The sequence below is a fragment of the Pristiophorus japonicus genome, chromosome 1, assembly GCF_044704955.1.
Source record: "Pristiophorus japonicus isolate sPriJap1 chromosome 1, sPriJap1.hap1, whole genome shotgun sequence".
In the NCBI taxonomy this organism is placed as follows: domain Eukaryota; kingdom Metazoa; phylum Chordata; class Chondrichthyes; family Pristiophoridae; genus Pristiophorus; species Pristiophorus japonicus.
In genome coordinates, this window is record NC_091977.1 from 29,170,466 (window position 1) to 29,187,629 (window position 17,164).

Sequence of the window (17,164 nt, forward strand, 5' to 3'; positions counted from 1 at the left end):
GTGCTTGGCATGAGAAGGTAAGTCATCCGAAATCCACAGCATGAGTTGTTTCTGCAAATGAGCATAAATATTCAAGCATTCGGCAAGGTGTTGGTTTAATATTCTAATACCACATCTTGCTGTTAAGAACAGCATTGCTCAGAGCACTGTCTAACAGAATCGTGTCACACTATGTGACTTTCACTTGATGTATCATACTGAGACTCTAATGGGAATGCTGTATAGATAAATGTTATTCCGCCACATAAGATGGGGCAGTGCTATATTATCCATTATTGCAATATAAAATCATGCCAGCAGCCTCATCCATCATCATTGTTCAGATTCCAAGTGCGCTCCTCAACATCATCATGATGTACAGTTGTGCCGTAAAATAGATCATTTTCTCCATTGCTATCTTATGATGATGTTAAGTAATGCTGGATTAAGTGTGGAACAGTTCATTTTTCATGCTACCTTTCCGCTATATAATTTCTGACAACTTCAAAGTCGTAAACACCTTCCTGACATACACGCGCGCAGCACACACTCACAGCACTCGTACGCACACCACATCCATAAATAAAACACACAGGCACGTACATAATCAGACACACACTCACCACACGTTATACACAGAGACACACACAGAAGCAAGCACTCACCACACACAGGCACCACTTGCAGCACACACTGTATGCACATCACCACACACACAATACACATCACACTGCACTCAGCACATTCCACGTCCAGTCACCACAAAAACATGACAGACAGTCACTGCACACACACACACACACACACACACACACACACACACATACCATAAACCAAGCCCCCCGCCACACATGCATACAACACACACATACATAGATTAACAAAGTGTCAGTCATGGCTCAGTGGGTGGCACTTTTGCCTCTGAGTCAGAAGGTTGTGGGTCCAAGTCCCACTCCAGAGACTTGAGCATGAAAATTAAGCCTGACACTTCAGAGCAGTGCTGAGGGAGCGCTGCACTGTCTTTCAGATGAGAATGTTAAACCGATGGTCTGTCTGCTCTCTCAGGTGGACGTAAAAGATTCCATGGCACTATTTTGAAGAGCAGGGGAGTTATCCTCTCATTCAATATCATTCAAAAAAAAAATTATCTGGTCATTATTACATTGCTGCTTGTGGGAGCGCTTGCTGTGCACAAATCGGTTGTCGCATTTCCTACATTACAACAGTGACTACAGTTCAAAACTGATTGGCTGTAAAGTGCTTTGGGATGTCCTGAAGTCGTAAAAGGGGCTATATATATGCAAGTATCTCTTCAAACAGCACAAATACTGATAATTCACACCTGCGGCACAAGTACACACACATTCATTACACACCCACATATTATGTAACTAGCAGAGTCGACAAGTGGATGTGGTATATTTGGACTTTCAAAAGGCTTTTGACAAGGTCCTGCACAAAAGATTGGTGTGCAAAATCAAATGTACTGACGTGGATAGAGAACTGGTTGGCAGACAGGAAGCAGAGAATCGGGATAAGCGGGTCCTTTTCAGAATGGTAGGCAGTGACTAGTGGAGTGCCGCAGGGCTCAGTGCTGGGACCCCAGCTCTTTACAATATACATTAACGATTTAGATGAAGGAATTGAGTGTAATATCCCCAAGTTTGTAGATGACACTAAACTGGGTGGTGATGTGAGCTGTGAGGAGGACGCTAAGAGGCTGCAGGGTGACTTGGACAGGTTAGGTGAGTGGGCAAATGCATGGCAGATGCAGTATAATATGGATAAATGTGAGGTTATCCATTTTGGTGGCAAAAACACGAAGGCAGAATATTATCTGAATGGTGGCAGATTAGGAAAAGGGGAGTTGCAATGAGACCTGGGTGTCATGGTTCATCAGTCATTGAAAGTTGGCATGCAGGTACAGCTGGCGGTGAAGAAGGCAAATGGTATGTTGGCCTTCATAGCTAGGGGATTTGAGCATAGGAGCAGGGAGGTCTTACTGCAGTTGTACAGGGCCTTGGTGAGGCCTCACCTGGAATATTGTGTCCAGTTTTGGTCTCCTAATCTGAGGAAGGAGTTCTTGCTATTGAGGGAGTGCAGTGAAGGTTCACCAGACTGATTCCAGGGATGGCTGCACTGTCATATGAGGAGAGACTGGATCAACTGGGCCTTTATTCACTGGACTTTAGGATGAGAGGGGATCTCATAGAAACGAATAAGATTCTGACGGGACTGGACAGGTTAGATGCGGGAAGAAAGTTCCTGATGTTGGGGAAGTTCAGAACCAGGGGACATTGTCTTCGGATAAGAGGTAGGCCATTTAGGACTGAGATGAGGAGAAACTTCTTCACTTAGAGAGTTGTTAACCTTTGGAATTCCCTGCCGCAGAGAGTTGTTGATGCCAGTTCATTGGATATATTCAAGAGGGAGTTAGATATGGCTAAGGGGATCAAGGGGTATGGAGAGAAAGCAGGAAAGAGGTACTGAGGGAATAATCAGCCATGATCTTACTGAATGGCGATGCAGGCTCGAAGGGCTGAATGGCTTACTCCTGCTCCTATTTTCTATGTTTCTATGTTTATACCACACAACAACACGACACACACTCACCACACACACTCACCACACACACATACTATTACCAAACACATATACCACACATTGCACACACACTACATCAGCACACAAACATGGATAAACACACACATTCACCACAAACTACACACATTGGGTTCAGTTTTCACCTTCACACATTTTTTTATTTGATTTGCATTGTTTCAACACCATCCTGAATCCAAGTGCTAATAGCACAATTTCTTTTCTGTCCAATATTGTGGGCTGGAGATTACATCTTGTTTTGCCATTTCTTGAGCAAAAAATGGAATTGAATTTGACCAATTTTGCGGGGTTATATCTCAAGCCCCCAAGGATGCCTGAAATACGTCCGACACCATATTGGCCTCGCACAATATTGAGGAGACCTGGGGCGGCTGTCTTAAACAGGCATTAGGCCCCTTGCCTATGCTAATGAGGAGCCAAATGCCTGTTTAAAGACCCATCTGTAAAATCAGTCAGCATTAAGTGGAGCATACACCCGGAAAGCTGTGCTCAGGTTTGCCAATGATTGCCGTGGCCTGAACAGCAGCCATCAGCAACAAATGCTAGGTTTCTATTTTGGCTCGACCTTTGTGTAAAGCTATGGCTCAGTGGGCAGCACTCTCGCCTCTGAGTCAGAAGGTTGTGGGTTTAGGTCCCACTCCAGAGACTTGAGCACAAAAATCTAGGCTGACACTCCAGTGCAGAACTGAGGGAGTGCGGCACTGTGTTTTGGATGAGACGTAAAATTGAAGCCCCGTCCGCTCTCTCGGGTGGACATAAAAGATCCCATGGCACTATTTCGAAGATGAGCAGAGGAATTCTCCCTGGTGTTCTGGCCAACATTTATCCCTCAATCAACATAACAAAAGCAAATTATCTGGTCATTATCACATTGCTGTTTGTGGGAGTTTGCTGTGTACAAATTGTCTGCTGCATTTCCTACCATTACAACAGTGATTACACTTCAAAAAGTACTTCATTGGTTGTAAAGCCCTTTGAGACATCTGGTGGTCACTACTTAAATGCAAGTCTTTCTTTCTTTCATTGAGTGATTTTGCTCCCGGCTACACAGCCCTACTGAGGGCCCTGCCGGCCTGCCATTACCGCCCCTCTTGCCCCGTTCCCCATCACAAATGATTTACCTGAGGTCCACTGCCAGCAAGGCCGCCATCCCAAATTGGTCCTGGTCACACCAGTTAGCTCCCTCTGGACACCTGATTGGCGGCCATGGCTTGCAGGAAATGTGCTGATGAGACCCGAAGCCCAATTTTGGATGGGTCTCTGGCCTCTGGAGCTCAATCTCAGCGTGCCGCCAATTCCATGCCTGAAAACCAGCCTCAATGATTTTTTAACCCTATGATTTAAGCAGTGGCTTCTCCAAAGCCTTCACGTGAAGAATTCAATTTCCGAGTCCAGTGATGTTTGTTATGTTGGCAAATACTGCAATGCTTCCGTATCGGCAATGTCCCACATGGAGTAATGAGATGAATGAGAATAAAATGTCAGTTATTAGTGGTATGGGTTGAGGGAGCAATATTGGCTTGGATATCAGGAAAGTTCCCTGCTCATCTATGAATAGTGCCCTGAGATCTTCAGGTCTACACATAGGTGGGAACTTGGTTAAACGCATGTGCCCATCTCCAAATTGAGTGTTACTCCCAGCGAGTCTATGTGAGGCACCGATACAGCCAATATTGAAAAATTGTGTGTCGATCTATTCGAAGTGCTATTGCAAGGATATCTACTCTATAGGTGTAGAAAAATGCAACCAGACTGAAACTAGCTTAAGCTGTCTGGGCAACGAGGAGAAGTTGAAGAGCCTGGGATTATCATAGAATCATAGAAATTTACAGCACGGAAGGAAGCCATTTCGGCCCATTGTGTCCGCGCTGGCCGACCAAGAGCTATCCAGCCTAATCCCACTTTCCAGCTCTTGGTCCGTAGCCCTGTAGGTTACGGCACTTTACGTGCACATCCAAGTATTTTTTTAATGTGGTGAGGGTTTCTGCCTCTACCATCCTTTCAGGCAGTGAGTTCCAGACCCCCATCACCCTCTGGGTGAACACATTTCCTCTCATATCTCCTCTAAACCTCCCCACAATTGCTTTAAATCTATGCCCCCTGGATTGTTGACCCCTCTGCCAAGGGAAACAGGTCCTTCCTATCCACTCTATCCAGGACCCTCAATTTTATACACCTCAATCAGGTCTCCCCTCAGCCTCCTCTGTTCCAAAGAAAACAGGCCCAGGGATTATTTACTCTGGAGAAGAAGAGGCTTGGGGAGATACTGTAGACCTATTCAAGATTCTTAAGGTAACAGATGAATTGAATCCCAATAATATGTTTTGATTGCTGCAAACTCCATAACCAGGAGGATGTGGGCTTAGTCTTGTGAAACTGTGAGGTAGATTGTAGCACAAAGGAGCTACGGTTCTGAGGAGGGAGAACTCTGACATACTGATTGGCATGCAGCAGGTGTTAGGGTTACAGCAAGTGTGTCTCTTTGTCAAAGCTCCTGAATTAAGCAGTTGTGGACAGTAAGCTTAGGATGTGAAACTGGACTTGAACATCAAGTTAGCTGGCATATTCCAAGCTGCCCAAAACCTTTCCACAACGCTGAAGACAGATGTTCATCATGAGAAAACTTGGAACAACAGCTGCAGGAAGGTGTTGCCTGAAGGCCAGGTATGAGATAACATACTCACGCATCTAGGAATCGTGCTTACCAGGTTTTTTTTCAAAGAGGAAAGGAGATGCTTCTGAAGCTCAGCACCCATCTCTAAATCTGCCCTCTTGAGCATCCCTGATTGTAATCGCTCAACCATTGGTGACCGTGCCTTCTGTAGCCTAGAATTCCTCTCCTCTCCACCTCTCTTTCCTCTTTCAAGACGCTCCTTAAAATGTACCTCTTTGACCAAACTTTTGGTCACCTGCACTAATTTCTACTTATGCGACTCAGTATCAAATTTCTTAGCTCATAACACTCCTGTGAAGTACATTAGGCCGTTTCACTAGGTTAAAGGTGCTATATAAATACAATTTGTTGTTGTTGTTGTTGTTGATGGACCCAACATTTGATGTAGTATGGTGTGTTTGCATACTGTGGTCGGGAGGATAGTGGGAATGCTTTGTAGTGAGTTGTCTCGCTCACCATGCTGTTTGGGAGGAACTTGTATTATCCATTTTCTGCTTGCCAAGGTTTTAAATCTACAATTGTCTGATGAGCAACTAGTGGCTTTCCCCTCTGGGGAGATGGGAGCTGAGGGGGCGGAGCTTTAGGCACAGGACGAGTGCAATCTCACTGAAGACACGATAGCTCCAGGATGACATACTAGTTGGAACCAAGTCAATACTCTGTGAAAAACTGGATAATTTTCAACCTGAGCCAAAAAGCTACGCATTACTCCAGGTACTATTTATAACTGATCAGCCAGCCAGTCTGGCTCACTACTGGGACGTGGTGAGGAAGATCTATCTTGAACGCTGGATTCCTCCCACATGCCGCCAGGTAACACGGCAGCCAATGCTCTCATGGCTGGTTGCTATGCAGTGGGAAGCTTTCCAGTCCTCTGTGTTGGTAGGCCATGTGGTTTTAGCTGGTTAAACACCAGCAATATGTTGGGGTCTCAACTATTCACCGTATTTATTAATGACTTAGGTGATGGGATAGAAAGACACATATCCAAATTTGCCAATGATACAAAGATAGGCAACATTGTAGGCAGTGTAGATGGAAGCATAACATTACAAAGGGATATGGATGGTTTAGTGAATGGGCAAAACTGTGGCAAATGGATTTCAATGCAGGAAAATATGAGGTCACCTTGGACCTAAAAAGGATAGAACAGGGTACTTTCTAAATGGTGAAAAACTAAAAACAGTGGTAGTCCAAAAAATCTTGGGGATCCAGGTACATTAAAATGTAAACAGATACAGAAAATAATCAAAAAGGTTAATGGAATGCTAGCCTTTATATCTAGAGGATTAGAATACAAGGGGGTAGAGGTTATACTACAGTTATACATCATCATCATCATCATCATAGGCAGTCCCTCGAACAAGGATGACTTGCTTCCAGATGAGATCACAGATGTTTCAATGAAGGACCCGATATTGCAGTCCTGAACTCTAATTGGGGTGGAAGATGCCTGTGTGTGGATTTTTTTAACGTGTGGTGACTGTTGCACATCAGCCACCACACGGGTTTGACAGAGCTAGGCCTTTATCCAGTGGCAAGGGTTAACCAGGACGACTGGAGACCTGCTCTGCTGCACGGACCGAGTGTGCACACATATCGCACTGTGGGCTGGCCCGTGCTGCCCTGGGCCCTCGGTTCTTCTGGGCCCCATACCCTCATTCGCCGCGATCTCTCGCCGCTCCTCCGCCACAAACATTTGCCGCACCTCCCCCAAGATCCCTCACTGCTCCTCCGCTACGAAAACACTCACCGCACCTCCGCCACGATCTCCCGCCACACCTCCGCACCAAACATTCGCCGAACCTCCGTCACGATCACCCATCAAATCTCAGACACGATCCCTCATCGTTCCTCCGCTCCGATCACTCGTCGCAAGTCTGCCACCATGTTCCTGCTCCTCTGCTGTATCTGGGACACGGTGATGCCCCTGCCCACGCTCCAAATGGTCACCCGGTCGCCCACCTCAAAGCCGTCACACACTTGGAGCAGCTTGCACTGGAAGCTGCAGCGACATGCTCCAGTTCTTATACTCCCGAGCTGTGATGGTATTCTCTCGCAGGTCAGGATGGCCCGCGATGTCCCAGTTTCCGGCACTCCAGCTCTTATACTCCCGAGCAGTGGTGGTGTTCTCTCGCAGGTCGGGATGGCCAACCATGTCCCAGGGCCTGCCGCTCCAGCTCTCGCACTCCCGACCTGCGGTGGTATTCTCTCGCAGTTATACAAAGCCCTGGTTAGACTATATCTGGAGTACCGTGAGCAGTTCTGGGCACCACATCTTAGGAACAATATATTGGCCTTGAAGGGAGTGCAGCGTAGATTTACAAGAATGATACCCGGACTCCAATGGTTAAATTATGAGGAGAGATTGCACAAATTAGGGTTGTATTCTCTAGAATTTAGAAGGTTAAGAGGTGATTTGATTGAAGCTTTCAAGATACTAAGGGAACCAGATAGGGTAGATAGAGAGAAATTACTTTTGCAACAGAGTCTAGGATTAGGGGGCATAGTCTAAAAATTAGATTCAGACCTTTCAGGAGTGAAATTAGGAAACACTTCTACACACAAAGGGTGGTAGAAGTTTGGAATTCTCTTTCGCAAATGGCAATTGCTGGGTGATCAATTGTTAATTTTAATTCTTAGATTGATAGATTTTTTTACCCAAGGTTATTAAGGGATATAGAAACATAGAAACATAGAAATTTACAGTGCAGAAGGGGGCCATTTCGGCCCATCGTGTCCATGCCGGCCGACAAAGAGCCACACGGCCCTTGGTCAGCAGCCCTATGAACAATGACGGAAAGGCAAAGAGCACCCAGCCCAAACAGTCCAACTTACACAACTGTGACACCCATTATACTGAACTATTCTACACTCCACCCCAACCGGAGCCATGTAATATCCTGGGAGAGGCAAAAACCAGATAAAAACCCAGGCCAATTTAGGGAGAAAACATCTTGGAAAATTACTATCCGACCCATCCAGGTGATTGAAACTAGTCCACGAGATCACCCTGGCCATATTCAATTCCCTGTAGTACTCACCATTATATCTGCACCGTCCAACAAAAGGTCATCCAGTCTAATCCCAATTACCAGCTCTAGGTCCGTTACCCTGCAGGTTACGGCACTTTAAGTGCTCACCCAACCATCTCTTAAAAGTGGTGAGGGTTTCTGCATCCACCACTCTTCGAGGCAGCGAGTTCCAGATCCCCACAACCCTCTGCGTAAAGAAGCCCCCCCACCCCTCTCAAATCCCCTCGAAACCTTTCACCAACCACCTTAAAACTATGCCACCTCGTAACAGACCACTCCAACAATGGAAATAGACTCTTGCTATCCACTATATCCAGGCCCCTCAATATTTTGTACACCTCAGTGAGTTCTCCTGTCAACCTGCTCTGTTCCAATGAGAGCAAACCCAGTCTATCCAATCTGCCCTCATAACTAAGATTCACCTTTCCAGGCAGCATCCTAGTAAATCTCCTCTGCACCCTCTCTAGTGCAAACACGTCCTTCCTATAATAGTGACCAGAATTGCACACAGTACTCCAGCTGTGGCCTAACCAAAGTATTATATAATTTAAGCATAACCTCCCTGCTCTTAGATTCTATGCCTCGGCCAATAAAGGCAAGTATTCTGTATGCCTTCTTCACTACCTTATCCACCTGGCCAGCTACTTTCAGGGATCTGTGGACAAGCACTCCAAGGTCCCTTTGTTCATCTACACTATTAAGTGGCCTACCGCTTAATGTGTATACCCTTTCCTTATTAGCCCTCCCAAAGTGCATTACCTCACACTTCTCTGAATTAAATTCCATTTGCCACTGCTCTGCCCACCTGACCAAGAGATTGATATCCTCCTGCAGCCCATGACATTCCTTTTCATTATCAGCCACACAGCCAATTTTAGTGTCGTCTGCAAACTTTTTAGTCATACTCCCTATATTCAAATCTAAATCGTTGATATATACCACAAAAAGCAAGGGATCCAGTACTGAGCCCTGTGAAACCCCACTAGAAACATCTTTCCAGTCACAAAAACATCCATCAACCATTACTCTTTGCTTCCTACCTCCAAGACAATTTTGGATCCAACTTGCCACTTTGCCATGGATCCCATGGGCTTTAACCTTCATGACCAGTCTACCATGAGGAACCTTATCAAAAGCTTTGCTAAAGTCCATATACACTACATTATATACACTATCCTCATCAACCTTCTTGGTTACCTCTTCAAAAAATTCAATTCAATATGGAGTTAGGTCACAGATCAGCCGTGATCTCATTGAATGGTGGAACAAGCACGAGTGGGTAAATGGCCTACTCCTGTTCCTATGATCCTATTTTTCTATAATATTTTTGCTCATACTTGTGGGTTCCTCAGCCTTGATTCCACTAAGCTTCACCTAAGCTTTCAGGATTTAGGAAAATGGAGGCAAATCTTTAGTGCGAGAGACTGTGCATTTCATATTGGAAAAGCAATAACTGCCCCTGTGTGAACTTGTATTATCCATTGGCTTAGTTCAGAGACTGTTAAGTACAGTTACCAGGAATTTCTTTGGAGGTTCTACTGATTAGCCGCTGTAACCCAATTCACAAGTCTATCCGGATTTTTGGTCATTTTCGGTCCAGTTTGTCGTGGTAGATCAGGAGAAACTATGAGGAAATTCCCCTTTGGTGACAGTTTCTGTCAGTGTCATTAAACCCAGTCAACTAAACAAAAAAACATTGTTTTCTGTTTTTTGTTACCTCTAGTCTTGACTATACTAACTCTCTCCTGGACGGGCTCCCATCTTTCCCCCTCCACAAACTTGGGGTCATCCAAAATTCTGCTGTCCATATCCTACTGTGCTGTCCGTGTCCTAACTCGCAGCAAGTCCCGTTCACCCATCATCCCTGTGCTCGCTGACCTACTTTGGCTCCAGGTTCAGCAATGCCTCGATTTTTAAAAACTCATCCTTATTTTCAAATCACATCATAGCTTCGCCCCTCTTGATCTCTGTAATCTCCAGCCCTGTAACCCTCTGAGATATCTGCGCTCCTCCAATTCTAGCCTCTTGCACATCCCTGATTTTAATAACTTCACCATTGGTGGCCGTGCTTTCAGCTGCTGAATCTCCAAACTCTGGAATTCCCTCCCTAAACCTTTCCGCCTCTCTACCTCTCACTCCTCATTTAAGACACTCTTTAAAACATACCTCTTTGCCCAAGCTTTTGGTCACCTGTCCTAATGGGATAAAAATTGTGGTCAGAAGCTTCCCGAAGGGCGGATGCCTCCGACCAAAATTATTTGAACAAAAGTAGCTGGTGGTCCTGGAGGAATGAACACTTCTGGTCCGAGGCCTAGATGCGTACCCCAGCGCAGAGGCCCATGCATCCCAGGAACGTAAGCGTTCAAGTGGACCTGGACCACCAATCACAATGTAATATTCTCATCGATAATAATGGTGAGTTCCATTTTACGAGCTCCATTACTATGAATGAGAGTACCCCCAAAAACACAGAAACACAACACAATAAATAAAGAAAAACACCTCACATATTTTAAATTAATTAACATTAAAATAAATTAAATGTTTTAGGAAAAAAACTATTTTTAAAAAAATGTTTTTTAAATATTTTAATAGGGTTACAAATAAACTTATTAATGGACAGGGTTTTTAAATATAAAAATTTGTGATTAAAATTTAATTTTTCAATCTTTTAAAACTCTTACATTGGTAAAAGCAGGCCTTACGCCGGACAGGCATAATAATTTTAAGGACATGCACTGGGCAGGCGTATAGCCCAAATCTCCACCTATGATGGCCCTTCTCCCGGGGATGCACTCGATCTGTCAAATTACATTTTGACTGTCGCTATTGACACGTAAACTCGGAACTTGTGGGATCTCTTCAGGCACGTGCACACACCGTACGCACTGGAGAGGACGCAATTTCAGGGCCCATATTTCCTTATATGGCTCGGTGTCAAATTTTGTTTGATAACGCTCCTGTGAACTAACTGCCTTGGGGCGTTTTGCTACATTAAAGGCGCTATGCAAATGCACGGTAGTTGTTTTTATACCTACAGATGTCTATCCATTGTATTAATTTCAGTACATACTATTGAATCCAGCTTTCCATTTTTGTAACAATCTTCAGTGATCTCATTGTTTAAACCATACATTAATTTATTTCTAAACCACTTCAGCTATAATGGACTATATTCATCAAATCATCCTGGAGCTTGAATTTAAAGAGTACATCCAGTATCAAGAAAAATATGAATACCAAATTTCACCAATATGTATTGCAGACATTACTTTACATCTTTGGTTGAATTGCATAGGAATTACTTGCACAAATAATGTCCAGGGGTATAACACATTTGTGCTCTCTGTCTACAGAGGGAGGAGATGTACGAAATCCAGCTTCAGTATCATTAACACTGAAGACTTTCTTGGGTGGTGAGCTGTCAGGTTTCAGCAGGCCATCAGGCAGAGCACGGACCAGAAATGTACGGGAAGGTGAGTAATCAACTTCAGCTTGGATCACATCTCAGCATTTTCTACTGGCAAAGATCAGAAGGCATTTGCAGAGTTCATAAAGACATCTGCACATGCTCACTTGTCCCTTCAGAGCTCAAGACATGAAAGCTGGGAAGCAGCACACCGATAAAATATAGGATTCCAAAATACAAATTTTAAAGGCAAGGTGTGGGCAAAATGAGTTGTCGTTAATTATTTTGAAGGACATGTTATAATTCCTCTTTTACAGTATTGTTACCATTTGAGTGGATCTCCTGTCATCCATTCAGCTTCAATTTAAGCTGCTAAAATCAACTATTTGAAGTTGGAAGATGAACGTTTCCATATTTACTACTTAAACTCCAAATTTGACCCTGAAAGATTGTTCAGTTTTAATAGACTCTAATGGAATCATGGAATCATACAGCACAGAAGGAGATTATTGCGCCTGTGTCGGCTTTTTGAAAGAGCTATCGCATTAGTTCCACTCCCCCAGCTCTTTCCCCACAGCCCTGTAAATATTTACTTTCCAAGAATGTATTCAATTTCCTTTTGTAAGTTACGATTGAATCTGCTTCCAGCACCCTTTCAGGCAATGCATTCCAGATCATAACAACTCGCTGTCTAAAAACAATTTGATTCATCATAACAACTGGATATGTATGAGATCAAATTCTCCAAACCAAATCAAATAAAAAGGTAAGTGTAACGTTGATGTGTTGCTACAAGGCTAAGTACTACATTCATCACATGATAGATTTCATTATATTTACATCACAGTGTAAAACATCATTACTCCATCAACGTTTCCATATTTACTACTTAACCTCCAATATTTGACTCCTAAAGATTGTTTAGTTTTAATGGTCTAGGTTTCAAAATCATATATCTAACATTGATGTCAATCAGTTTATCTACCCAAGTCAGGCTTTAGCATTTTTGATAGAACATATGCACTAATCCATGGGGCTGAATTCACTCTCCCCACAGGCACATACGAGGTGTGCATGCGCCTGTAGGGGTCCCACAAGTTCTGGGCTTAGGCATGCATTGCGCATGCGCCTAAACCCGAAACTTGCGATCTGTCAAGAATTCTCTTAACAGGTTGTACGATCTGTCAGAAATGGACATTCGCTGGCGAAGGGTTGGCCTATTTGCCCAAATTTTGCCGAGCAAATGCCCATGAAATTCTTACGACTGATAACAGCAAGCGTAAGGCTTGCATTTATCATAGCAAGACTTTTAAAGGACAGAAAAATACATTTTTTCAATAATTTAAACATTGAATAACCTGTGAAATAAGGTAAGTTTATTTTTAGACACTTTAAAATATGTAAATTTATTTTTGAAAAAATAATTAATTACATTCAATTTTGATCAATTTTAAATATGTGATTTAAAAATATATATTTTAATTGTTTATGTGTTTTTGTGGGTATTCCCATTCATGCTTATGGTGATTCCATATATACAGAACTTACGACAAATATGAATGGGAATACCCCTTCTTTGATTGATTGGGCCAGCCCACGTGATTCTAGAGACGCTTGCGAAATACCTGCGTCCCCTGGGATACGTGGGGCTCTACACAGGCCTACGTGCAGAGGCCTGGGAGTGCAAGTCTCCGAACCTCCCGGATCACCAGGTAACTTCGCAGATATTTTTCAAGTCAAAGGTATCTGCCTGTGGGAAAGCTCCAATCGCAATTTCTGCACCATTGTCTTTCAGTCTGTTTTAGCGGTGAATACTGTAATATTGTATCATCCTTTTTGCATCCTATGTGTACCTTGTGTCATACCAAAAGAATTGTGAGTACTGCTTTAACTTGGATAAATATTTGAAGGGGAAAAATTTGCAGGGCTGTGGGGGTAGGGCGCCCAGCACTACATTGTACAGATCAGAACTTTTATTGCCAGGTTTAGCATCATCCAGCTACAGATTTGTGTTCATTTGTTCTCAGGATTTGGGTGGTACTGGCCTTCATTGCAAGAGAATTTGAGTACAGGAGCAAGATTGTCTCACTACAGTTATACAGGGCTTTGGTGAGACCGCACCTGGAGTACTGTGTTCAGTTTTGGTCTCCTTACCGAAGAAAGGATATACTTGCCAGAGAGGGAGTGGAGCGAAGGTTCACCAGACTGATTCCTGGGATGGCAGGATTGTAGTATAAGGAGCGATTGGGTCGAGTGTATTCACTGGAGTTTAGAAGAATGAGAGGGGATCTCATTGAAACGTATAAAATTCTGACTGGGTTAGATAGACTGGATGTGGGGAGGATGTTTCCTCTAGCTGGGGGGGTCACAGTTTCAGGATACGGGGTAGGAAACTTAGGACCGAGAGAGGAGAATGTTTTTCACTCAGAGGGTGGCGAACCTGTAGAATTTTCTACCACAGAAGGCTGTGGAGGCCAAGTCACTGAATATACTTAAGAGGGAAATAGATAGATTTCTAGAAACAAAAGGCATCAAGAGGTATGGGGAAAAAGCAGAAATATGGTGTTGAGATAGGAGATCAGCCAGGATCATATTGAATGGTGATGCAAGCTCGAAGGGCCGAATAGCCTACTACTGCTCCTATTTTCTATGTTTCTATGAACGAGCAGGGGGAGTGAGACTAATTGGATAGCTCTTTCAAAGAGCCGGCACAAGCAAGATGGGCCGAATAGCCTCCATCTGTGCTGTAAGATTCTAGGATTCTGTAAACTATATAAAATTCAGATTTTTAAAAAAAATCTAAAAATTGTTCAAAACATTCTTTGTGAAAAATTGAAATAAATTAGCTAAATTGTTGGTATTGACAAACAGTTTTGTGACGTTGTTGAAGGCGACATATTGATTTGTGAAACATTGAGAGGCTATTATACACATGGTCCACACACATCACTTGCAACGTCGACTCTTGGGCTACACGGGCCAAACCATTCGTAGAATCAGATAGCCGTGTAATATTTTTATTTATCAAGGTGCCAACAGCTTCGTCAACTTGGTTCAGATGTGTTTTCAAGGGAATTCAGAATGACAATAGAGACATTGATTTAAGAATATTTTCACGCTCAACAGTTGTTCAATGATATGACTGCTACCTGCCACAATAAATATTAACGCAATTGAAACATTTAACAAGCAAATGGACAGGGAATTGAGCTAGAGAGGCAAGCCAGAGGAAAAGGAAAATAGTCTTCACAAATAAATGTTTTTGAATGACCTTTTCTGTTACCTACACTTTAACCTGTTCTAATGTATTTGGCCATTAGAAGTAAATGCACCTGAACTACAATCTTGTCCCCTCTTATGACAGCGATAAGAGATGTATTCTGAATGACCCAACATCAGACAATATTTCCAACTTGCACCTGAAGGCTTATTCGTCACTGTAGATTTTTTCGATCTCTTCTCATACGCGCACGTATGCAGAATAATTTTCTGAAGGGGTTGTCAATTTTACAAACCATATTCGGGAGAACGTGGTATTAGAACTCCATCCTATCAGATCGTTCCAGACCCATGGGATGAAAGCTCCATTTCTGGTGGCGGTTCGCCATTCAGCCCTCCTGCCCCCCCCCCCCCCGCAAAAAAAAATCAAATACATTTTAATTCGCCTCTCAGCTAAGTAAACCATTCCAAAACTCAAAACCGTCAGAGTTAATAGCTGCTCTTCCCATCAATCACTATTGACCGGTCAAGCGTGTTTTGTGACATTTTTGGGTGAAAGTGACACAGAACGTGGAATATAAGACGCTTGCTAGTCGGTGAAATGAACTCCCTGTCCACTAGTTGGTGCACGGTGGGAGGCAAGTAACCGGAACGGAGAAACACAAACGGGGAAACAAATAAGCACATTAAAACGGCGTTTCCACTGTCTATATGAAAGGGCACCACCAAATGAAAGGTCAATATCTCAATTTTGGAGGTTGGGGGAGAGAAGGGATTCAAGTAGATTCGATTCATGGTTGGGTTGAATGTTGTGTGTTGATTTAAGGCAGACTCTTACTTTTAGAGAGGCGGTTGGTTTTCTAACCACGTTGAAATTTGTAATTTTAGATGCTCGGTGAGCCAATTTTGATTGCAGCAGATTCTTTACTAAAAAAAAAACCGAGCGCAATACCAAAACGCACTGACGGTGAAGTGCTCGCTATGTCTGCGCTCCTGTTGCACTGAACGTCTTTTCAACCTGTGGCGTTGAATTGAACAACATAGATTCCTAAACGTGTCCTCACAAATCGCTGGTTTGATTTTTACTTCCGTGCTGCTGTTTTCTACATCTTAAAAAAAAAGCATGGAGCACAGAGATGACGATGTTGCAAAAATAGGTTTTGGGAGCGGGAAACAATAAATAAGTTTGACAACATACGAAAGTCTCCGAGTTCGCCTGTTGCTTGACAAAATACAACTATTTTATGTCCTGTTGAATTGCTTCTTTTGAAAAAAAAAGCACTATCAAGTCTGTGCAACTTCATATCCCTCTTTAAAAAAATTGTCTTTACATCCAGACGTGGTTTGAGTCTGGGTTTGTTTAAACCTCAGACACGGCGTTCAGGGACGCGACATGAAACAACAGGCTGTACACCATGAAACATCAGCTCAGCATGTGAGGGTTGGGGAGTGCTGGCGGACCAGAAACCCCGAAAAAGAGTAACCGGTTCTTGAAAGTAAGATGCTCTTACCTGAGAAACACCGCTAGTCCCCAGAGATAAACCCACAAAGCAGCTACCGAGTGACATTTGCCTTCGATCATATTGCCTTTACAATAAGGTCCTGTCGACAATTGCCGTTTAAATGAGTACTTCTCGCTGACTTGAATCCCCTGTCCTCCAGGACCATGGACAGCAGCGCTCCTTTCTCAATTACACAGGATTTTCTTCCTTTTTAGCCCCACTTTTGCAAAAATCGAATTCGTGTTTTTGCAAATATGTTTTTTCTCTCTGTCTTTCTTTCTTCCCCCCGGCGGTTAAAGGTCCCAGGATCACGTTTTCAAAGTCAAGGGCATCGCTGAGGTTGAGGGATTGGAGCGGGCGCTCCTTCTGACCGTTCGCTTCACAGGCAACATTTTCTGCCCCAACGAGGGGACTGGCAATGCAAGCAAAGCTCAAACCTCACGCTGCCGGGTGGGTGGGATCAAGGGGTGGTTTTGACTGACGCTGCATCTGACCAGTCGCAACGCGACGCCGGAAAATCAGCAACCTCGGGAGGAGGAGGGATTTGAGCGAACAGGTTTTTCTTTAGGCGGGGGGGGGGGGGGGGGAGTGACAGATTATTTGAGCTGATTTTTTTTTTCGTCAGCCTATACGGCAATAAAAGCTGTGTGTATGTGTGTGTGCGTGTGTTCAGATATTAACATAACCGACCAATGCATGGGAGATAGCAGATTTTTGGCACGTC

The 17,164-nt window shown here is 43.7% G+C and overlaps 1 protein-coding gene across 1 annotated transcript in view; it reads right to left on the reverse strand.

The window, feature by feature from the left end:
• Positions 1 to 16,520, reverse strand: part of glra3 (glycine receptor, alpha 3) — a 280,830-nt gene extending 264,310 nt beyond the window's left edge. The window contains exon 1 of the mRNA XM_070896552.1: positions 16,450 to 16,520. Within this exon, the coding sequence (XP_070752653.1) occupies positions 16,450 to 16,520 (71 nt within the window). The remainder of the gene's footprint in view (positions 1 to 16,449) is intronic.
• Positions 16,521 to 17,164: the final 644 nt, after the last annotated feature.